The sequence below is a fragment of the Canis lupus genome, chromosome 2, assembly GCF_003254725.2.
Source record: "Canis lupus dingo isolate Sandy chromosome 2, ASM325472v2, whole genome shotgun sequence".
NCBI classification, from domain to species: Eukaryota; Metazoa; Chordata; class Mammalia; order Carnivora; family Canidae; genus Canis; species Canis lupus.
The window spans coordinates 74,311,046-74,333,901 of record NC_064244.1 but is presented as its reverse complement, the minus strand read 5'-3'; the positions used below and the strand labels follow the sequence as shown (position 1 = coordinate 74,333,901).

The 22,856-nt window shown below is 45.9% G+C and overlaps 2 protein-coding genes and 1 long non-coding RNA gene across 14 annotated transcripts; 2 read left to right on the top strand and 1 right to left on the bottom strand.

Annotated features, from left to right (window-relative positions):
• Positions 1–1,120: 1,120 nt before the first annotated feature.
• LOC112660113 (uncharacterized) lies at positions 1,121–15,124 on the bottom strand. 2 transcript variants are annotated; one of them, XR_007404688.1, is made up of 6 exons: positions 15,030–15,124; positions 12,269–12,403; positions 5,655–5,859; positions 5,251–5,375; positions 3,283–3,467; positions 1,121–3,037 (listed from the first exon to the last, which is right to left on the bottom strand). It is a non-coding gene; the product is annotated as an uncharacterized LOC112660113 (long non-coding RNA). The 2 variants fall into 2 exon arrangements; XR_003136709.3 differs by lacking the exon at positions 15,030–15,124 and adding an exon at positions 14,798–14,963.
• On the top strand, positions 3,039–13,061 carry LOC118353927 (elongation factor 1-alpha 1-like). The gene is made up of 7 exons (XM_035713095.2): positions 3,039–3,186; positions 5,776–5,955; positions 6,054–6,350; positions 9,215–9,365; positions 9,452–9,708; positions 10,643–10,877; positions 12,350–13,061. Exons 1-7 carry the CDS (start codon positions 3,043–3,045, stop codon positions 12,469–12,471), a joined length of 1,386 nt encoding a protein of 461 aa, XP_035568988.1. The 5' UTR covers positions 3,039–3,042; the 3' UTR covers positions 12,472–13,061.
• On the top strand, positions 14,961–19,465 carry RPL11 (ribosomal protein L11). Of its 11 annotated transcripts, none has more exons than XM_049099030.1 (6): positions 14,961–15,084; positions 15,826–15,976; positions 17,105–17,211; positions 17,664–17,792; positions 18,840–18,950; positions 19,387–19,465. In XM_049099030.1, exons 1-6 carry the CDS (start codon positions 15,079–15,081, stop codon positions 19,414–19,416), a joined length of 534 nt encoding a protein of 177 aa, XP_048954987.1. In that variant the 5' UTR covers positions 14,961–15,078; the 3' UTR covers positions 19,417–19,465. The 11 variants fall into 11 exon arrangements, with proteins under 11 accessions (XP_048954987.1, XP_025303284.1, XP_048954991.1 ...); XM_025447499.2 differs by having other exon boundaries at positions 17,664–17,795; XM_049099034.1 differs by having other exon boundaries at positions 15,826–15,980; positions 17,109–17,211.
• Positions 19,466–22,856: the final 3,391 nt, after the last annotated feature.

The window sequence follows — 22,856 nt, the reverse complement described above, 5'->3', positions numbered from 1 at the left end:
TCTTAGAGGGATTAAAGGAAAGGTGATCAGAAATTGAATCCAGAGCTCCCAGAACTGACCCCAGAAGATCAAATCTTAAAAGACTTTCATGTATTACCTCTTTTAACCTCTGCCAATATTTTATAGAAAAAGAATAAGGTCTAGAGGTATGTGTTTGTCTGAGGCAGTCCAGCCAATCCATGACAGATCTAGAAGCAGAGTTCCTGGCACCATGGCTCAATCTCAAGGTTTCAGAAGACAAGACTTGATTTCTCCAATAGCAGTGCTGTCTGATAGAATTTTCTGTGATGATAGAAATGTTTCATGTCCATGCTGTTCAAAATGGTGGCTCTTGAGCACTTCACATGTGGCCATTGTAGTTAAGGAACTGAATTTTAAATTTTACTTAATTTTAATTAATCTAAATTTAAGTCACCACATGTGGGTAGTGACTACCATGTTGGACAGGACAGTCCTACAGCTTGAAGACTGATCTCTTGGGAAAGGAGTTGATGTCAAATCCCCACTAGCTGAAGAATCAAAAGATAAAAAGAAAATTCATTCAAGAAGATATGTAGAGAAAACTAATACTTTGTGAAAGTATTTACTAATTATGGAAATATAAAACAATATTGCTTTAAGCTCTCTCCTTTTTGCCTATCTAATAGGTGAAAATAATTAACAAATGTAAATTATACCATTTAATTTCCCAGCAACCTTGTGAAATAATAATTTTGAGTGTTCTCAGAATGCCTGGGCCATTTGTGTCTCCACCAGTTATGACCTATGTGTTCTTAGATTAAACAACTTTGCTTTCATTTCCGTATAAACTATTAGTATTACTACCTACCTCAGAGGGTGTTTTCTTGGGGCAAATGGAAAATTACCTATAAAGGGCTCAGCACAGTACCTGGCACCTGATGGGGGCTCAGTATATGTGAGCTGGGATTATTATCTCCATTTTACATGAGGCCCAGAGAGGGCAACCAACTTGCTCCAAATTGCCCACCTGTTAAGGGTTGAGGCCAGGATTCACACTCAGGTGTCTCTGGCTCCAAAGCCTTCTTCTAAGCTGTCTCTTTCCATGGCTCAGGATCCCCTGGTACCCTCCCCTCCCTCCAGTCCCTACTCACTCCCTCCATAGACCCCCACCTCTAGAACCCTGAGGACTCTGTGGGGTCTCTAGACTCTGGATTGTCCCTCAGACCCTGGCTCCTGAGTGCACCTCCGTGCATTGGGAACCTCCTAGACTATACACTGATGGGGATCTGCTAATGGACCTGCTGGTGTCCTTGCAGTCCTGCTGCTGCCTGTGGGGAGGAAGCTCCCCTCTGTCTTGCAAGAAGAGAGGAAGAGCTAGGCTGGTGAAAATGAAGAGAAGGTAGAGGAGGAAGGGGGAGGAAGCCACGAAGTGGCAAAGCTGAGACTTGCCTGGTCTTTGGAATCCAAAACCAGTTTCCTTTCCAATGATCCACAGATACTCAGAAGCAGGAACTGAAAGTCCAGGGAGGAATGATAAACACAAGGATCCCAAGGGCCTCACTTTACCCCTTATGAACTTGTGGGACTTATAGCTAAGAAACCGTTAACACACCAAGATGCCAAATAATTAGTGAAAAACAAAACTTAGATGAAGGGGAAATTAGCTACATGATTCAACTACTCACAAATCATTTCTCTACCACCACCTGTATCCGAAGAGGAGGGGCCAGAGTTGGTCAGTGTGACCAGCACAGTGCTGTAATGATACCCCTCCAGCTCCCAACTAACTGCCCAGGTTCTAGCAACAGGTTAACCTGTGGTTTGTAGTTAGAGCGCCTCCATGTGTTCCCACTTTGTCATAAGTTCTTTAAAAGACCAATTATCAGCATCATCAAGATTTATGAGCGAGGAGGCTTATCTCCTTGAATCACCTCAACATCAAGAAATAGCTGGACTCCCAGGACTACTGAGTGAGAATAGCATAGCCAGGGCTGTAATCCGATTAGGTAAGCCTTCTCAGAAGCCTGTTCTCTCTGCCACCTTTCCCTGCATCTAACTGGTCTCCAGGCAGAGAACCTGGTCCCTACGAACTGATGTGTAGATGGTTTCGGAACTCTTGGAGGCTGCCAGAACTGTACTAGCCTCAGACTACAGTCCAGTAGCTTGGTCCTCAATTCTTGGGCCAGCCCTTCTGTGTGGGAGACTGTCCCTCCTCGCCCCTCACCCCCCTCATATTCTTCCCAGGTCCTACCCTAAACATTCCTTCAGCAAGCCAGTGCTGGAGGCTGGGACCCCAGAAACATGCAGGGTTGGACTCCTATCCCTGCCTGCCTTCCTTCGGGCATGAATTTGCAGCGCTGGAATCTGGCTGAGACTCTGGGGCCACACTTGAGTTCTGCTACTTTCTTCCCAGTGGCCCAGCCCCTGAGCACAGCTCCCTCATCTCTCAGATAGAGTTAGCGGCTGCATAAAGGTGACAGTGCATATGGGGGTCAGGGCCTGAAGGCGTAGGAGTCATTCTGCACTCACTTCCCAAACTCAGGGTTTGCCACAGGCCGTATGCAAGCAGCTGGAAACAGGGATAAATCCATGCAGTTTGTAAGGCTGAGAAAGGACCAGGAAGCACTTGTGTAAAAAGCCCAGAGGAGCCTCCTTTTGGTGGGCAGCAGCCTCATCCTCCTCCCAACGTGGAGAGGGAGAGTCCACCCCCTGTCAGAAGGGTGCTGTGTTTTTCCCATGTATGCCAGGGCCAGTAGGAACAAGGGATTTGAAGGACGGGCTAGAGATGTTTGTAAAAGGGGGTGGGTGGGGCCCACTGCCTGGTTGGTCTGTTCTAGGCGTGAGGGGCTTCTCCTGGCTTTGGAGGTAGGCACTTCCTCCTTGCGGCTGGGGAAAAGACCAGAGCATCCTCAGGTGTGAGGTGTTGGAGAGGCCCCCTCTCTGCCCTCCTGGCCAACTGTTTTCCTCTTGCCTCACCCTCTGGTGGTTGAGCTGGCCCAGTCCCAAGGAAGATGAATTAGGGACAGGAGGTGGTCAATTCATGCTCTGAGCATCCTGTCTTTTCTCTGAGCAGCTCCTAGCATGGGCAAAGAGAAGACCCACATCAACATTGTGGTTATTGGCCATGTGGATTCCGGCAAGTCCACAACAACAGGGCATCTCATCTACAAATGTGGAGGCATTGACAAGAGGACCATCGACCGGTTTGAGAAGGAGGCCTCAGAGGTGAGACTGCTCTATCTGAGCCCCACGCCCAGCCCTCCTTCCTAGCCTTGGTTTCCCTGGGAGGGATGCCTCATTTTGGGGGAGGAGACTGCTCACCTCTGCTGAGCACCTGCTGGGCTGGTAGGTGCTTTCCCTCTCACTCATGTCAGGCAGGTGGTGTGGCTGCCATTTTCCAGGTGAGACAGATGAGGTTAGAGGTGTTTAACAGCTTGCCTGAGGATGGTGCCAAGGTTTAAATCCCAGGGTGATGCAGATGCCACACTGTATCTCAGGAGCTAAAGCTGGCATTTAAAAGAGGGGAAAGGATTTTTCATGCATCTACCATGGATCTTAGGGTAGCCCCCATGGATACATGGTAGGTGCAAGCAACTCCTGGTCACACACTCTCCTATCACACCATAAGTTCGGTAATAGCATGGGTGCTGTAGGAGCCTAGGTTATGGACAATGAACATGTCCCGAGAGGCCTTGAAGGATTCCAAGAATGGACTTCCTTTGAGCCTTAAGGAAGTGGGACAGGTGCCCGTGAGCCACAAGGAAACTGGAACAGCACCTGAGATGCAGAGTTGTTGCCTGGTAGGACAGGGGACAGTGGCCTCGAGTGCCCTGCTAAACAGCCCGGCCACTTTCTCTGCAGCAGCTAAAGGATTTCAGGCATGGGAGTGATGGGAATCAGGCAAGATTTTTTTTTTAAGATTTATTCATTCATGAGAGACACAGAGAGAGGCAGAGAGATGATCAGAGGGAAAAGCAGGCTCCATGCAGGGAGCCTGATGTGGGACTCGATCCCAGGATCTCAGGATCACGCCCTGAGCCGAAGGCAAACACCCAACCGCTGAGTCCCCCAGGGGTCCCAGGCAAGATCTTTTTAGGAAGAGCACATTGATTGCAGCATGGAGAGAACAGGCCAAGGGCCCAACTCTAGGAGCTAGGAAACCAGCTGGGAGGTTGTTGCTGTTGACCATGGGAGCAAGGATGGTGGCCTGGGCTCAGGCAGCAGCAGTGGGCATGGAGAGTAATGAATGGAATCCAGGGACGTGGATGTGGGGAACCCTTTGCATTCTTTTTTTTTTCCCTTTGCATTCTTAAAAGCACCCCAAAGAGTTAGTTTATGTAAATTAAATCTATATATTTATGATATTTGAAATGAAAACTGAGGTTTAAAAATGCCTAAATCACTTAAAAATAATAGTAATACACTCCATGTATTAACATAAGTATCACTTTGTGTATGAAAAATAATTATTTTCTAAAACCTTGGGAGGATGATGATGTTTTATATTTTTGTTGATAGGTTTAATGTCTGATTTAATAGAAGACAGTTGGATTCTCATCTGCTTCTGTAAACAACCTGTTGTGATTTCACTTGTCATGTAGCCTTGGGAAAACACCACTGCACAATGATGAGACAATGAGAGAGGGAAAAGGCAAATAATGTCTTTGCATTATAAAAATAGTTTTGATAAAAAAAATAGTTTGATCACGCAAACTCTAAAATGTATCAGGGTCCCTGGACCATTCTTTGATAGCTGCTTATCTAGTGAATATTCTAAACTATAATGGACTTCATAAAATAGAAGTTCCTACAGTAGCAAAAGTTAGGACACCTAGTTTATATCTTAATAAACTAATTAGTGTTCTTGAGGAAGCCGCCTGGTCTCCAGTCTTTCCTTTTCTCTACTCTGCCCTCTAATTAGAGCTGAAATGAATAGATAGATGTTCAGGACCCCTGAGCTGGCAAGTGGTAGAGTATACCCCAGACCAGCATGTTAACTTGAATATGCTACCGATTTTTGTAGCCTCGTTTTTTTTTTAATTTTTTTTTAATTTTTTATTTATGATAGGCACACAGTGAGAGAGAGAGAGAGGCAGAGACACAGGCAGGGGGAGAAGCAGGCTCCATGCACCGGGAGCCTGATGTGGGATTCGATCCCGGGTCTCCAGGATCGTGCCCTGGGCCAAAGGCAGGCACCAAACCGCTGCGCCACCCAGGGATCCCCAGCCTCGTTTTTACCAGTGCTGAAAGCAGCCCATCCTCCCCAGGCTAGCAATCAGTCATAGATACCATTTAACAGAGGGTAGTGGTTAAGAGCTTGAACTTGAGTCTGATGCTTTGGGGTTCAAATCTTGACTCTGCTCTTTATTCATCAGATGATCTTGGGTTGGTCAGTTAATTCTCTGTTACTTTGTCTGCAAGATGAGGATAATAAAATTTTGCTAAGTTGTTGTGAGATTGAATGAGATAACCCATGGTAAATACTTAAAACAGCACCAGGTATGTGGTCAGCATTATTTATGCATTTGCTATTACTGATTTGAGGGCTTGCTGACCCTGTACCAGGTCCATATGTCTGCCTAGACACTTTATCACTTGGCCCTGGGTCACTCTGACTCTAAAACCAGCTCTGAAAGAAAAACTTAATTATATAAGTAATAAATACTATTGTTTGAAAAATTCAAAGGCCTTACCATACACTGCCCTGTTACCATTCCTCTGACTCTCCATTCATTTGGGAACTTCCTTCCTGGTTGATGGGCAGCTTTGGATATTAGAGGTGACACTGGGGTTTTCCTCCTACTCCTGGCCCAGGTGGGCAAAGGCTCCTTCAAATATGCCTGGGTTCTGGACAAGCTGAAAGCAGAGCGGGAACGTGGCATCACCATTGACATCTCCCTGTGGAAGTTTGAGACCAAGAAATACTATATCACCATCATTGATGCCCCAGGTCACCGTGACTTCATCAAGAACATGATCACAGGCACCTCACAGGTACACCCAGAGTTGTCTTGGCTCTGCTTTGGGGGTTGGCAGTGGGTGTCCCAGGCCAAATCTGAGTTGGGCCTTCTTCCCTCTGTCACCTGGGCCAGGCAGACTGCGCTGTGCTGATTGTGGCAAGTGGTGTAGGTGAGTTTGAGTCTGGCATCTCCAAGAATGGGCAGACCCGTGAGCACGTACTGCTGGCATATACACTAGGCGTGAAGCAGCTCATCGTGGCAGTCAATAAGATGGACATCACGGAGCCTCCTTACAGTAGTGCACGCTTTGAGGAGATCAGCAAGGAGGTGAAGGCCTATATCAAGAAGATCGGTTACAACTCTGAGGCTGTCGCCTTTGTGCCCATCTCAGGCTGGCATGGGGACAACATGATAGAACCAAGCACCAAGGTGAGAGCTGACCGGGACAGGGCTAATTAAATGCAACATTCCCACTCAAATCTTTGAGCTTCTTCAAGAATATAATACCCAGGATTTACAGCTTGCTTATGGGCCAATCACTTTGAAGGGTCTTCATCCCTATGGGTACATGATTTGATCCCCATTTTTCAGATGAACAGACGTTACTCAAGACTACACAACTAGTAAGCATAGGGCTGCATTGTGCAATGTCATAGCTAGTTACATGTAGCTATTAACTTTAATAATTTAAATCAAATAATTTCAGTTCCTTAGTTGTGGTTGCTGGGCACTTGAAATGTAGCTAATACATGTGCCTGTCACATTGGACAGTGAACTTACTGAATATTCCCATCATTGCAGAAAGTTCTACTGAGCAGTGCAGCAGAGTCTGGAATTCTAGTCCATGCTCACAGTATCTAAGCTACCTCTCTAGGCAGGTTAGGAAGTGTGGGGGCAATATAAATGTGTCTAAGATATACTCACTGTGCTCATGGATCCCAGAATCTAACAGGGTTTAAAATTCTTAAGTGAGTGTCTCCCTACAAAGAAATTCTAACTCTGGCATCAGACCTGGTGAAGCCCCAGTTTTTTCCCTTGCCCACAGTAAAGGGGTAAGAGAGGAAATAATACTCTGGGTGTTAGGACTCACTTTAAGGGACTGTAAGAATTAAATGAGAGACTCCACGTGGGAATCTGTTCATGCATACAGTTGGTGCTCAAATGTTAATTGCTATCCCTTACTACTTTACTGCCTAAAGCCCACCTTTTTCCATAACTGACTTGAAGATTCTTAGCCCTTTCTTCCATGTATATAGCATAATCTTTTCCTGATTATAAAAGTAATGTCTAACATTTTTGCAATAAGCCTTTCATACAGATATGAAGCATAGACTTCATAGCTTATAGATAACCTAGTTTCTACGCAGTTCTTTCCAGATGTTCACAGCTGGACTCACACTGTATGTAATTTTCTATGAAACTTTTTGAAATTTTCTTTGCCATTTAAATATGTTGAATACTTAGTGTTTTATATTGTAGATCAGAGTTACAATAGATTGTGTAGCCATATCCACTATTAAGTGAAATGGCATTGAGAAATTGCTATGTGCCAGACACCAGACTGAACGCTTTACATGCCCAGAACCCCATGAAGAAGGCATTTTATTCCCATATAAAATAAGAAAACTGGGCAGCCCTGGTGGCTTAGCAGTTTAGCGCCGCCTTTGGTCCAGGGCCTGATCCTAGAGACCTGGGATCGAGTCCCACATCGGGTTCCCTACATGGAGCCTGCTTCTGTTTCTGCCTCTCTCTCTCTCTCTCTCTCTCTGTCTCTCTCTCTGTCTCTCTGTCTCTGTCTCTCTCAAATAAATAAACAAATTTTAAAATAAATAAAATAAGAAAACTTATGGTGTAGTTAATAACCCAAGGTCACCAGCTTCTAAGAATAGTGTTTCTAGTTTTATTAAAAACTGCTGTAAGCATCTTGATAAACAAATCCTTGCATGCGTCCTCCATCATTTAATTAGAGTAAGTTCCTAGTGAAACAAAGGGTAGGCATTATTCTGGAGTCTTCTGATACAAATTGCCCAACTGTCCCTGGGAAAGGTAGAACTACTACTGGCAGTGTGTTCATTTGTATGGTACTTCAATATTTCCATGCGGGGCCCTGTCCTTGGTGCTGAGGGCGTGGTAGAGAATGAGATGCAACTCTGCTCATGGCACTGGGGTCTTCTGGGAGCAATAGTAATACAGTGGATGATGACAAGTGCTAAGAAAAACATAAGGCTAAGGGGGCACAGTATGAGAGAGTTACTCTATATTGGGTGGTGAAGGAGGGGGCCTTCTAAAATGATAGTAGAATAAAAACCTGAAGTTTGATGCCCATTTCCCAAGAATTTCCCAGAGTTCAGCTAGTGAAATAAGGAGATTTCATTCTTCTGTCCCTGTGGGTATTCATTAGGCATCTAGTATGTTCTAGATGCAAAAGAACAAAGCATGCAGTCAGTGGACTAGATAGTAGACTTAGGGTTTAGCCTCTGCTTTCAAGAAATACCTGTAATATCAGAGACCTCCGTTTCCCCACTTTTAAGATAGGGAAGATGCTGACCTTGTATGCTTATTCAGGCCTCTGAGTTGGCATAGAGCCAAGTTAGTTGCTAAGTTCATCAAACTAATAGAATAACTTATCCTCATGGATGAAGCTGGTGTTTGGGAAGTTGGTCCAAAGAAAGGAGCCAACTGGATTTCCAGTTAACTGATATATCTCTGAAGGCAAATATGATGTCTAAGTTTGGCCAAGGTTTTCAGGGAAGTATCTACTTAAAAGACATGTATATAATGAACTATTATCCTTAAGATTGTCCTTCTAGAAGGACTTATGCTCAATAATGCTGCCCTTGCCTAAGATGTTGGGGAACATCTAGTCTTTACAAGGTATAAATGTTAGGGTATTTGAATATTGTTTTCATTCTCATTCCTGATGCTTACTTAACTGTGCTGCATGTTTTCTCTGCTTCTCCTGTGTAATCAACAGATAGAATGAGGCCTAAGGGCTAATCAGATTCAAGAAATCTCTGCTTCCTAAGAATATTGGCTCAAATGAGGGGCAACACCTTGCCATCATTTAGTGGGTGTGTAGCACGTGTCAAACATTGTGCTTGGTGGGTTGTGTGTGGTCTTTTGTGTCTTTACTTGAGCCTGCAAAGTAGGTGGTGATATTTGTTTCATAGATGAGGAAGCTGAGGCTCAGAATACATTAAAAAATTGCTTGAAGTCCCATGTTAAATACACGTTGGCATCTGGGACAGGCTCCCTTGAGCCTAAGCAAGCTGCATGTTGGGTGGCTTTTCCAGATGTCCTGGTTTAAAGGCTGGAAGATCACCAGGAAGGAAGGAAACATAGTAGGTATGACACTGCTAGAAGCACTGGACTCCATCATGCCCCCTGCCCGTCCTATGGACAAGCCCCTGCGGCTGCCTCTGCAGGATGTGTATAAGATTGGGGGTGAGTACATGCTGTGTGGGGGTCCTTGGTGTTGGGGGCTCACTGAAGTCTGGCTGCTGACATGTCTGGTTGCTCTGTCCCCCCAGGCATTGGCACCGTGCCCGTGGGCCGGGTGGAAACAGGCTACCTCAAGCCAGGCATGGTGGTGAACTTTGCCCCCTGCAACATCACCACAGAGGTCAAGTCTGTAGAGATGCACCACGAGGCCCTGGCTGAGGCCTTGCCTGGAGACAATGTGGGCTTTAATGTGAAGAATGTGTCAGTGAAGGACATCAGGCGGGGCTACGTGGCAGGAGACAGCAAGAATGATCCACCCTTAGAAGTGGCGAGTTTCATCTCCCAGGTGAGGAGGCCCATTTAAGGGGTGTTTCCTGAGACAGTCATCCTGTCCTACAAGCAGAGTGGCTCAGTGGATCATTCAGGAAGTGAGTACTGAGCATATGATCCATGGTGGGCCTTTGAGCAGCAGTGTGGGTAGAGTCAGACTGCCCTAGAATCCTGAATGCAGCTTATTTGCTATTTTGCCCTTTAACAAAACAATGCAGTTCAATGATCTTGTTAGTTTCCACAGTATGGTCTTGATGCCTTAAAGCAGTAGTTTTCAAGCCAGGTGGATTAGATCACCTGCGAAGTGTTTCAAAAATGCAGATTCCTAAACAAGAACAACAAAAACAAAAATGCATATCCCTAACATTCTTCCTAATGGTTCTGGGGAGTGATTCAGTAGACTTGGGTGGGACCTGGGAATCCTTGTGTTAAAGCTCTTAGGTGTTTCCTCAGCCCAGAGTTAGAATGTGAAAGCTGTTCTGAAGGTAACATCTGGCACATTCTTACTTCTGCGTGTGGAGGCTGGCACTACCTCACAGTGAGCCTTGGAGAGTTACATGAGGTGATGATATGTAAAACATCTGATCCGGGACCAACAGGTCACCTAACAAGTTAGTTAGCTATTACAATGCATTTTTCTAAATGGTGGGGGGAAAGCAGAACATAAATTACACGTATGTGTGTAGGTTTTATATCACTCATCCCTAGCTCTACCGCTTCCCTGCTATTTCATCATGGGTAAATTACTCAGGCTCTCTGCTATGAAAATTTAATTGGAATGCATGAGATATACTTAGGACAGAATTTGGTATACTATATAACTGTTCAAATGCTCACTATAATTTGAAGTGTGTCCAAGATGCCTGACTCCTCAGCTGGTTAGGGCTACTTCCTTTGAAGGATGCTTGGCTAAAGCTCTCCCCCTGCTCCCATCCCACGCTGGGTTCCAGGTGATCATTCTCAACCACCCTGGCAGCATTGCAGTTGGCTACTCACCAGTTCTGGACTGCCACACGGCCCACATTGCCTGCAAGTTTGCAGAACTCAGGGAGAAGATTGACCGGCGCTCAGGCAAGAAGCTGGAAGACCATCCCAAAGCCCTCAAGTCTGGGGACTCCGCCATTGTTCAGATGATTCCACGAAAGCCCATGTGTGTGGAAAGCTTCTCAGAGTATCCGCCCCTTGGTAAGTCCTGATAGCACCTGACTACTGGAGCTGCCCCTTCCTCCTCTTGGCTCCAGGGAGTAAGTTAGCCAATGTGTCACACCCAAGCCAGGTTGTAGAGCCTGTAAGAAGGGGCAGCCCCGGTGGTGCAGTGGTTTAGCACTGCCCGCAGCCCAGGGTGTGATCCTGGAGACCCAGGATTGAGTCCTGCGTCAGGCTCCCTGCATGGAGCCTGCTTCTCTCTCTGCCTGTGTCTCTGCCTCTCTCAATATATATGAATAAATTTAAAAAAAAAACTGTCAGAAGGACCAGAGTTCCAGATTAGAAGAGCCCAAAAAAGGGAAAGTGGCTTGCGTAGTGTCACAAGCAAGGCAGGGGCCACTTCAGAGACTTGTACTCCAAGTATGGTCTGTGGACCAGGAGCACAGGCATCCTCTGGGAGGTGATTAGAAACGAAGAACCTCAGACTCCATTTTCAGACCTGCTGAAGTCAAATGTGCAGTTTAACAAGACCCTCAAGTAATTGGGATGCACATCAACTTGAGAAACCCTGATCTAGAAGAGGTGAACAGAGCAGAGATTAGCAGGGATTTTCTTTTTCCTTCTTATTCTCCAGTGCAGTGGTTTTCAAACCTGGTAGATAATCAGAACCACTGATGGACCCTATTAAATCCAGAGGCTCAGACCCTGATAGATTCACCAGGTCAAGGCTGCAGCCTAGGGTCTTAGATCCTCCAAGTAGATTATACATGGTTAGGTCTGAACAATTAATCTAGAATGTTCAAAATTCATATATAGGGAGTAGGCAATATATAAAAGTGCTAGATGATAGATATTTATAAACCAAGAAGTCCCTGCCATCAGGATCTCCCAGTTAATGGGGAAGGGGGTGAATTTCAAAATTTTAGAGGTGGGCCACAGAGGCTGCCACAGGAATCTTGCAAAGTGGGTTTGGTTCTTTCTACCTCTGACAAAAATACTATGAGGTTGAAACCGGATGCCAAAGCCTTGCCCTCCACAACTTGAAGTTAGAGAAGCACTCAAGTACCCCCTAGGAGAAGCAATTGCCAGATTCACAGCTGAGTGTAAATGAGATACATCCTACAAGTTGTTGTGATGGGCACAGAGAAGATGCTAGTTGCTTGGAGGCTGGAAGCATTAGTATGGTAGGGTGGTGGGTGCACCCAAAGCAAAGTTTTCTCTGTGACCTTTACTTATGGAAGTAGGACAGTCCAGTGGCTAAGAACATAAGTGCTGGGGTGAGACTTTCTGGGTTTTCAACCATCACAGCAAAGTGACCTTCTGATTCTTTGCCCCAGTTTTCCCAACTGCAAAACAGCTATCATGAGCTCTACTTTGAGTTGTTGAGATAATTGCATGCACTTATATGTATAATTCAGAGTATCACTTACTTGACCTCCCATGCCAGTGTCCTATAATAGCTCCTGCCCTGCTAGTGTTCTCCACCTGTTTCTTCATGTCCTGTGTCCTAGGCCGCTTTGCTGTTCGTGACATGAGGCAGACAGTGGCTGTTGGGGTCATCAAGGCTGTGGAGAAAAAAGCAGCGACTGGTGGCAAAATCACCAAGTCTGCCACGAAGGCAGCCAAGAAATGAGTGGTGACGACTACTTTAGACCTTTCCAGGAGAGGGCAGCCCAGAAGAAGCCACGGCTGGAAAAGAAGAGCTCAAGGAGACTTAGACTTACTCTTCTCTTGACTAAAATGTCTTAAACCTACCCCTGCTAATGCACTTTTCTTTTTGCTGATGAGTTTGAGGCATGGGAATAAAGCACACCAAGTCTTTGCCTCTGCCTCTACTGACCTCGATGCTGTAAGCAAGGAGGAAGCAGGTGGGTTGCTCAGTCTAATTCCACACCTCAGCTTCCTTCTGGTGCTTGACTTCCTTCTGGTGCAAGAACCAGAGAGCTAGAGTCACGAGGAGGAAAAAGTATAAAGGAGGAAGTCTAGAGCAGCTTTTAGCCCTGGCCAAGCTCTTCAGTTCCTACAACAGAACTCTGGTGCTAAACTGCTTGACTTGAATAGCGTCTATAAAAGTTACCGAACTTCTCTGTGTGCTCATTTGTAAAATGGAAAAACAAGATAGCATCTGCCTCCAAAGGGATGCTGAACTTTGAGTGAGCTGGTACTTGCTGGGCATGGTAATTAGCCACTCTCATTAACATGGTGTGCGAGCTGGAGGCAAGTAGGTACTATTTCTGGGAAGTTCTGTTTGAAAAAAGTTGAGGGGAAGGGAATGAGCCTGTTTTTATATTTTCTAGATACATAGTTCCCTCAGGTTATTTTTTTTTTTAACTTCAGTTTGACAATTTGAGTTACAAAGTTGAAAGAGGCAACTTTCACCCAGATTCCCCAAATCTTACCACATTTCCCCCCCTTATTTGAGAGTCAGTTACAGACATGATGGCCCTTTACAGCAAATACTACAGGTGTATTTCTCAAACACAAAAATATTCTCTGGGATCCCTGGGTGGTGCAGCGGTTTGGCGCCTGCCTTTGGCCCAGGGTGCGATCCTGGAGACCCGGGATTGAATCCCACGTCAGGCTCCCGGTGCATGGAGCCTGCTTCTCCCTCTGCCTGTGTCTCTGCCTCTCTCTCTCTCTCTCTCTCTGTGACTATCATAAATAAATAAAAATTAAAAAAAAAATTCTCTGATACAACCAAGGTCAAGTCATCAGAAAGAGGACATTAAACTAACATGGATACACTTCTGAAATCTGCAGACCCGATTCAGATTTTTGTCAATTATTCCAAAAACATGCTTTATAGCAAAAGAAAATCCAAGGTCATCTGTTGCATTCAGCAGTCTGAGCTCTTTATTCCAAGCTTTGGAGCAGCCCCTCCCTTGGCTCTGTTCCTCCCAGAGCTTTGGTTGAGGCCTCTGCTCTGGGCTAGTTGGTGGGTGCCTGATGGAGGAAAATCAAAAGTGTGGTTGGGGGGTGTTGGGTGCGTGTGTGTCTCTTTTCTCTATCAGCCCAGCTTCCCAGAAGTCCCATGTGTGCCTATTGGATGAAACAAGGAGAACCTGGGGGTTTAATGGTAGAAGTGAGAGGCTTGTCTCCTTTTCCACCAAAGTCCTTTGGCTATTTATTCCTGTTAAAGAAACTGGTGGATTCAATGCCAGGTTCTCCCTGCGGTGCTGCTGCTGAGAATTAGTGTAAACCGGGAAGCCAGCAGAGCTGGCTTATTGTTTGCCAGCAGAGCCTTTGTCTGTCAGACTAATCTGCAACCCATCTTTGGGCGTGCAGGATGACTGTTGATTATACACCATGTCTAACATTTTTTTGGGGGCGGGGGAAGGGGGTTGCTTGGATATAGTGGGTTTATATTAAGAGAAATCCCTTCTTGGGCAGCTGGGTGGCTCAGAGGCTCAGCGTCTGCCTTCAGCTCAGGTTGTGATCCAGGGGATCCTGGGATGGAGCCTGCTTCTCCCTCTGCCTGTCTCTTGCTTCTCTCTTGTCTCTCATGAATAGATAAATAATTAAAAAAAATAAAAGCGTTATGCGTGCTCTACACAATTACTTCATTTAACTTTCACAACAATCTCCTATGATCTAGGTACCCATTTTAAAGCTGAGGAAAACTGAGGCTCAAAGAGGGTCTAATTAGTAACCTGGCCGGGGTCGCGTATTGGGTTAACTAGAGCACGACTGCGTCTCCACAGCTCAGGGCTCTTCAGCCACCTCTGTTCTAACTATAAATTCCACATGTTCACATTGTCCCCGAATAAGTTTAAGATTTTCTTTTTTTTTTTTTTTAGTTTTTTTTTTTTTTTTTTTAAGATTTTATTTTATTCATGATAGAGAGGCAGCAGAGGGAGAAGCAGGCTCCGTGCAGGGAGCCGGTTGCGGGACTCGACCCCGGGTCTCCAGGGTCACGCCCCGGGCCGAAGGCGGCGCTGAGCCCCCCAGGGATCCCCTACTTGGCGGTTTGCACGACTGGTTTCACGTGGCTCTGGAAGTCGGTTCACGCCAGGAACCACGAGGTCCGGAGACCGTGGGAGGGAAGGGCGCCCGTGGAGACCGGAAGCTCAAGGAAAAGCTTTAAAAAACTATTTTTGGAAAACCCGCGTCCCGGGGACCAGGCGGCGCCCACCCTCCCGCCCGCCCGCCGCGGCCCGCGGGGCAGCCTGGGGAGAGAGCCCGCCTCCTGACCCATAAGGCCCTGGGCCGGAAGCTTCGCCCTCTCTTCCTGTTCTCCACCATGGCGGTGAGTAGCTGAGGCCCTGCTTTGCTTCTCTTCATCCGCCTCCATCCGCCTTCATCCGAGGCGGGAGCTGCCTCGTCCGCGGCCGGAGAAGGGAGCCCGTAAGGCTCGCCGTGGCGGAACTGGCAGAGCCATGCGGGCCGAGGCCGCGGAGCCGAGCCCTGCCCCCTCCACTCCCGCTCCCCTCCCGCTCCTCAGCCGGCTGGGGGCGGCCGCCGGGAGGGCGAGCGGAGCGCGGCGCGTCAGCTGCGGGGAGGGCGACGGAGCGAACGGAGGGGCTGGACCTGTTCCCCGTCCCGGGGACTTGAGGCTTGCCGGGTGCTTAGGGAGCCGCAGCCCGCCCCTCCGCTCGAGGAGGCCGCCTGCCCTCTGCCCCCCGGGCTGCTTCCGAAAGGAATGGGGGACGTCGCCCAACCACGCGCTTCCTGTTTCCTCAGCGGCGTTTAAATCCGATTTTCTTGCCCGTCGGCTTTGTAGCGGGGACGCGCGCTCCGACACCTTACGGGGGTGAGCCCCTTGGGGTTCGAACTCCCGCTACCTGCCCCAAGTTTCTGTTCGTCCATTCCTGGCGCGGAGGGGGAGCCCAGCTCCCGAGCTGGTGCACAGACACCGCGATGCTTTGCAAGCCCGTAAGGCTGTCGTTAGGAACCGGGATGAGCAGAACTAGGTAGGCGGTGTCTACAGATGTGGGACTCGGAGCTGTGGCGGGGTGGCGTGTTGACTGCTGCGCTTCCCTCGTTGCAGCAGGATCAAGGTGAAAAGGAGAACCCCATGCGGGAGCTTCGCATCCGCAAACTCTGCCTCAACATCTGTGTGGGGGAGAGTGGAGACAGACTGACCCGCGCGGCCAAGGTGCTGGAGCAGCTCACGGGCCAGACCCCAGTGTTCTCCAAAGGTCAGTGGTGGCCGTCAGGGGAGAGAACATCCCTGCATGTTCTTTTCTAATTTACCTGGTATACAGCCTCTTCAGTGCCCGTTTTGAAAGTGACAGTTGATGCCCCTTAAAAAGCATCACCATCCTGAGCTACCCAAGAAGTATTTTCCTTTGTTTTATTTAATTTTATTTATTCATGAGAGACACAGAGAGGCAGAGGGAGAAGCTGGCTCCATGCAGGGACCTGATGTGGGACTCGATCCTGGGTCTCCAGGATCACTGCCTGGGCCGAAGGCAGACGCCAAACCGCTGAGCTACCCAGGGATCCCAAAGTATTTTCCTTTCAAGACGGGTTTGGTTTTGGAATACCAGGTCTTTAAGTTAGCAGAGCTTCAGCCAGGGCCAGTCTAAGTAGAGATTTTTCCGGGTAAAGTTAGAAACATTAGGAATGCACTAGGTGATATTTGGCTTGAATGACTCACTGAGAATTTATAGGCTACATGGAGAAGGGCTCTGTGCCTAGGCCAACTGGGTTCAAATCCTGGCCCCATCATTTGCGGGTCTGGCCTCAGCCTTTCTGGGTCTCAGCTTCCTTATTTGCCTAAATGAGATGATAATAAGATTGTGAAAAATAAAATAGATTTTATGAAGTGCCTGCTACATACCAAGCCCAGCGTGGACATTAGCATCGTTAAGTTTCTTTGCTTTAGGATAATGCAGTATGGCACATTGTTGGGTTTAGATCCTGCCTTTTGTTACCAACTGTGATTTGGGGCAAGTTAACCTCCCAGAACCTCATCTATAACAGGATAACATTAGAGAATTATCAATAATGTTTTGTTTTCTTTAGAATACAGTGACCATATTCCTTTCTAGTGGCCTCTTCTGGCTGTGAACTTGGCCCGTCCTGAGACTTAGATGTGACTTTGAGCTCTTAATTGCTTAAGTATGATTGAATGACTTGGAAGTTGAAAAATCTGTTTTCTGTGCTATGGATGAAACCAGATGTAGGTGACACTGGTAGGAATGCCAGCACTTAGGATGTGGGTGGATATTTAATGTGTCTTAGAATTGTGGAGATGATGTTCTAGGGAAGAGGTGAGTGCAGTGGGAGTGTGATACCTGACTCCTTGTTTTCCCCTCCTGCAGCTAGGTACACGGTTAGATCCTTTGGTATCAGGAGAAATGAAAAGATTGCTGTCCACTGCACAGTCCGTGGGGCCAAAGCAGAAGAAATCCTGGAGAAAGGTCTAAAGGTGAGGCTGATCCCCTCATGGGATAATAAAGAGCACCAGCTTATGTGTTAACAACTAGATAATTACAGTGGCAGTGGTTATACTTTGTACACTGTCTTTGGTCCCTTGATATATTTTTTTAATTTGAAATTTTTTTGAACCTCTAAAGGGTGTTTCCTGCACCCAACAAGGTTTTAAACTTTATTCTTGAATGATTTCTCTGGGTTTTTCAATGCCTTTTAAATATTGGGAAAGCTCTATGAACTGCTTTTTCTTTTCTTTTTTTTTTTTTTTTTTTAGCTCTAGAAACTCCTATCGTGGGTTGTGATTTGGTGTCGTGGGGAAATGAGATTTTTGTTCATGATCAAATTATATCGAATTGTATCTCAGGGTGCTGAGTGATGAGGACTAAACTAATAATTTGGGGGGATTTGAATTGACGAGGGATATGATTGCTGCATTTGTCTCCTTAGGTGCGAGAGTATGAGTTAAGAAAAAATAACTTCTCCGATACTGGAAACTTTGGTTTTGGGATCCAGGAGCACATCGATCTGGGGATCAAATATGACCCAAGCATTGGTATCTACGGCCTGGACTTCTATGTGGTATGAATATTTAGTCTTTTCTACTCCTGGTCTGTGAGAAGAGTGGAATCTGCTACTCCTTTATTTTGTGTGTGCTATCTTGATGTTCAAATGTTGGATTGAAACTTTGAGTGTTGTCTGCCTTTGTGTTCTCCCCCTTGGGAAGATGTACCTCATGTGTGGCAGGTGTTGGGATACAGCACTGGACTAGATAGACGAGATCTTGCTATTGCAAAGGTTAAGAATTTAGGATTCAGCAAGCACTAGTATGGCTTTGAGGTGGATGAAGGGACTGTTCATCCACTGAATTGAAAATTTGAGAGCTTTGGTGCAGTATTTGTTGTGTGGGTTGACTGTACTGAGGCCACTTTTTTCTAGCTCCTTCCCTTAGACCCTGGGGATGGGGTGGCTTCCATCCAGAGGACATAGATGCGAGTTTGGTGATGTGGCTGTTTGCTCAGTCAGGATAGGGATTTCAGTGTAAAAATGACCATTGTTGTGTTACTGCAACGTATTTGTCAACCATAAAACTACATAGCAAACCCCAGAAATCCTGACTAGTATGGAACCTGAGTCATGGCAGCACCCTCATTAGATTTGAGTATCCGAACACTGAGGAGAGGTAGGTGCTCACAGGGAGTTTGGGAACAGCAAGCGTTTAAGGAGCACTTTGAACTGCAGCAAAAGAGAAGAACAACTTTTTGTTCTTCTCAGAATAAGTTTTAAAATGCACGTATTATAGTTAAGGGTTTTTTTTTTTGTTTTTAATGTCATCTTTAAAATGCGCCTTTGAAGATTGGGGAGCAGTGATGGAGAATCCTTAGCTACCTTTGGAAGTTGGGCAGGAAAGGGGGGAGGTACTGCAAGTTCCAGCCTCCAAAGCAGACCTGCGTTGTCCAGGATGCTGCTAACTGGTTTATCAGACCCTGAGATCATGGGTGTCTTGCTCAAGAATTCATTGGGCCACCAAGGTGACTCTTGAAGATCAGCCTCCAGTGTGTGAGTCTTGTCCGTCTACTCTTGACTGTGAGCTGGCTAGGTGACTGTTGGTTATTCCTGGGACAGGTGCTGGGTAGGCCAGGTTTCAGCATCGCAGACAAGAAGCGCAGGACAGGCTGCATTGGGGCCAAACACAGAATCAGCAAAGAGGAAGCCATGCGCTGGTTCCAGCAGAAGGTAAAGCTGATTTATCTCAGGTGAACTGGTGGAATGTGGTGTCGGTGAATGGAGTTGGGATTTGGGGGTGCAAAATCCAGCACCATTTGGTGGGTAGTTTCTTTAAAGATGGAGTATTTGGTTGGGCACCTTGGCAAAATGGGCCTCCAGGGTTGGTGGCTTGAACAGCCAGTATCAGGCTTTCTCCCCACCCCCATACATGCAGGTAACTGGAAGGGGAGGAATAAGGCTTTAACAGCTCCCTTTTCTCAAGGTATAGTGTAGTTCAGCACGGTGTAGCAGTTGTTAAAACTGGCCAGTTTCCTGTTTAGTCCAGAAGGGATGTGGGGTTCAGAGCTGAATTCACGTATCAGATGTGAATTCTCAAATGTTAGCAATTGCTGCCATCTTTGCTGTTGCCTCCTGTTGTGAAAAAATAAAATCTCTTCTCTTTCAGTATGATGGGATCATCCTTCCTGGCAAATAAATTCCCGTTTCTATCCAAAAGGCCAATAAAAACTTTTCAGTGAAATGTATGTTACTGTTGTGTATTCTGTGAAAGGAGCCTGGCCATATTCAAGTCTCTGGACCTCAAGCCACTTAAAGCTTCGATGGGAATAGCTGGTAACAACCCTGTCGTCCCTTGGATGCCAGTGTTTCCTGGCAGATTGAAGCCCGAGCTTTGCAGCATTGCCTGTGCTCCCCACACCCTTATTAGGCTGTGGTGGTGGAGTAGTCGCTTGGAAACTGATTTTTAGAGGGGAGGGTATGATTGGGGCTGGGGTTTGAATATAGAGCCTTGATTAAAGGTGAGCAGCAGTACTTCCATGTTTTCAGTAATTCTTTTCACTAGAGATTATACTAGCACTTGTGTCTGAAGGGAATCACAGGCTTCAATGTGTGATGCTTGGGATTAAATTTGGTTTAACTGTTCAGACTCTTTTAAAGTGAGAACGTAGAGTTGTTTAGGCAATATAAGCCTAGAAGAGAAGGGTCCTTGAGGCAGATTGCCTGGATTTGATTCCCTGTCTTGCTTTTTATCCGCTGTTACTTGAAGCAAGTTAATCTTTGCCTCAGTTTTCTGATCTGTATCATGGATGCAAGAGATAGCCCTCAGAAAGTTAAACAGTTTAATACTTGTAGAATACTTAGACTTCTATCAGGCACATAGTGCTCAAAAATGGTTAATTTTGTGTTTTGGTATCTGCTCTTCCTTGGGTGTGAAAGTAGAACTTTCTTGCCTCTTGTCACTGAACCAATGACATTCAGAAGCCACCGTTTCTCTGGCCATTAGACACATAACTTGGCCAGTGGTTCATAGTTTTCAATTTAGGGTTTACATTTTGAGCATATGTTAATTCAGCTTAATAATTCACTCACCTGTGACTAATGAGTTCAGTTCTCAGGCCATCTTTCTACTGCTATTAATGGTTCTCTAATTTGTTAGCTGCCTTTGTAGTTATTTTATTTTTTATTTTTTTGTAGTTATTTTAAAACCCAGGAATCTCTTTGGTGTGCCTTCATTGTTATGGAAATACGACATTTTTATCTTTGTGATAATAAAATCTTACCCAATGAGATCAGATACAGTGTTAAAGGGGAGAATCATGAGATGCATTGACATATTACTTTTTGTTTCACTTAAAATATCAGTGTGCATTCACTTTCCAGTCTGATTGTGGGGCCAGGGCTATCCCCTTACAGGCAGTGAAATTTGTGTAGGAGTGATTGTTGCGGTTCAGCTTCATGGGGGCAGAGAATTAGACTTGTCTTATAACTTCTGTAATTATAGTAACAACTACAACTGGAATACATGCCAGAACAAACTGGTGGTCAATGTATGTAACTAGTGCTGGTGGGTCCTAGCTGCTGTGGGGAGTCAGGGTATTGTACAGAGGAGATAGCATAATGCTTATTTCGTGTAAAGCATTTCAGAAAGGCTCTCTAATACTACCACTATGCTTGTGCACTTTACTGTTAGCCATTTGCTGTTATCTGTATGTTTTTATGTTTGTGTTCCTATTTCATTTTAACAATATGAACCTGCCTACCCTTCATTTGGTCCTGCCATGTCATGTATTCAGTTGGGTTGACTCGCCATTTTAAAATTAAACTGCCTGGGCTCTTGGCCCTGGTAGAAGAAGGACCCTTGGGAGTTTGGTGATCTGCTGGATTTTACTTCTACCTCAGTGATATTCTGGGTGAGTCCTGAAACACGCTGGGTTCTGGAGCAACTGGGGAGACTTTCCTAACCAGTTTAGAGTGGTCAGGGCCAGGAAAGTTTGCTCCTGTCCTGGTTAGAAGGACAGGAGGTGTCTACTATGTTTTTGAGTTGACATCCATTCACTTGCTACCAAGTGGATACAGTGACCTGGGGTGGGGGTGGGGAGTGTGAAAACTCTTAGGCCTCACCTCAGATCTATTGAATTAGAATCTGGCTTTTAATGAGATCCGTAGGTGATTTGTATGCACACGTTATAACCTAGAAACTACCCACATACTAATACCACAACAGGGAGGGAAGACCTAATACTCAGGAGATTTCTTTAATAAATTTGTTTTTATGAAGTTCTTGTTGTGTGGTTGTTTTTCTCATTACTTCACGTGCTATCCATGAAAACTTAGATCATTGTTAGGTCACTCTCTGCCCGCATGTCCCATTGTGTGGTTGTCTTCAGAATTAGGTAGTGTTCCACTGGGCACTGGGCATTGATCTGTATTCCAGTACCGGGCCCAGAAATACTGGATGCTGCTTCACCGAGTGAATGTTCTAGTTCCACAACTATCCATTACGACAGAATTCTCAGTCAGGGGCAGTAATCTATCTCCGTTCTGGGGTATTGGAAAATTTGTGAGAGGCCCTTCAATTACATTGTAACTAGGCCTGCTATTTGTATTAGTATCTGTAGGTCAGAGATGTCAAACATTCTATCATTCTGGGTAATGACACAAGTATGCAAGTTGCCATGTGGATAGGTACGGGGTGGTCACTGAGACTTGAGCAGATAACATGATGGGGCCAGCCAGCTGTGCAAAGGCTTGGAGGTGCCAGCCTCTGGTTAACAAGCAGCAAGGAGGGCCAGACACCTGGGTGGCTCAGCAGTTGAGCGTTTACCTTTGGCTCAGGGCTTGATCCCAGAGTTTCCGGGATCGAGTCCCACATCCGGCTCCTTGCATGAAGACTGCTTCTCCCTCTGCCTATGTCTCTGCCTCTCTCTGTGTCTCTTATGAATAAATAAATATTTTTTAAAAAGGGGGGGAGACTAATTAGAGAAGGGTGGAAGTGTGGAGTAGATCAGATCAGGCTAGTGAGAGGCTATATCCCAACCTATCATTGAAAGTTATAGCTGCTGCAGTAAGACATTTTTAAAGGAAATTGGGACAAAAATGGGAAGACCGCTTAGGTTATACCAGAGTGCTTAGCATTTTCATCCAGCTAGGATAGGCAACGGGGAGATTAAAATCCAGGTAAGGGTAGTCTAGGGTTCTTTTTAAAGATGGAACCAAATTTTTTCAGAACAGGTGTGTGTACATGGATATGTTAGAGTCAAGCTGGTTGGTAGAAAATACCAATCCACAGGCCTATGTCAGATAACAAATACATGACCAGGACTAAGGACAGAAGGTGCTCTTTTTTGGAAACTGGTTAGTAAACAGCTGACGTTCCTTTCTAGGCCTTTTTTTTTTTTTTTAAACATAATTGAGAAGGTATTTTGTGCCTTTTTCCTCTTAAGTGTATTCTTGTCATTGTGGCTTTGTAATATGCCATATTTTAGTTTTTTTTTTTTTTCCATCTTTTAGTTTTATAGGATATATTGCCTTATGCAGCCAGTTCTGTAGGACTGCCTCATGCCCCAGTACAGACTGTGTTAGTATCTGTGAGGTCCTTGCATACTATCTTCAAGTTCTCTGATAGAATGGTGTAGT

Coding starts and splice junctions, on each gene's coding strand:
- RPL11 (XM_049099023.1), top strand. Junction 15,984..17,108: donor GTGTTCTCCAAAGGTCAGTG/GTGGCCGTCAGG, acceptor TCCTGCAGCTAG/GTACACGGTTAGATCCTTTG. Junction 17,796..18,839: donor ACGGCCTGGACTTCTATGTG/GTATGAATATTT, acceptor TTCCTGGGACAG/GTGCTGGGTAGGCCAGGTTT.
- LOC118353927 (XM_035713095.2), top strand. CDS start 3,043: ATGGGCAAAGAGAAGACCCACATCAACATTGTGGTTATTGGCCATGTG. Junction 3,187..5,775: donor TTGAGAAGGAGGCCTCAGAG/GTGAGACTGCTC, acceptor CTCCTGGCCCAG/GTGGGCAAAGGCTCCTTCAA. Junction 10,878..12,349: donor CTCAGAGTATCCGCCCCTTG/GTAAGTCCTGAT, acceptor CCTGTGTCCTAG/GCCGCTTTGCTGTTCGTGAC.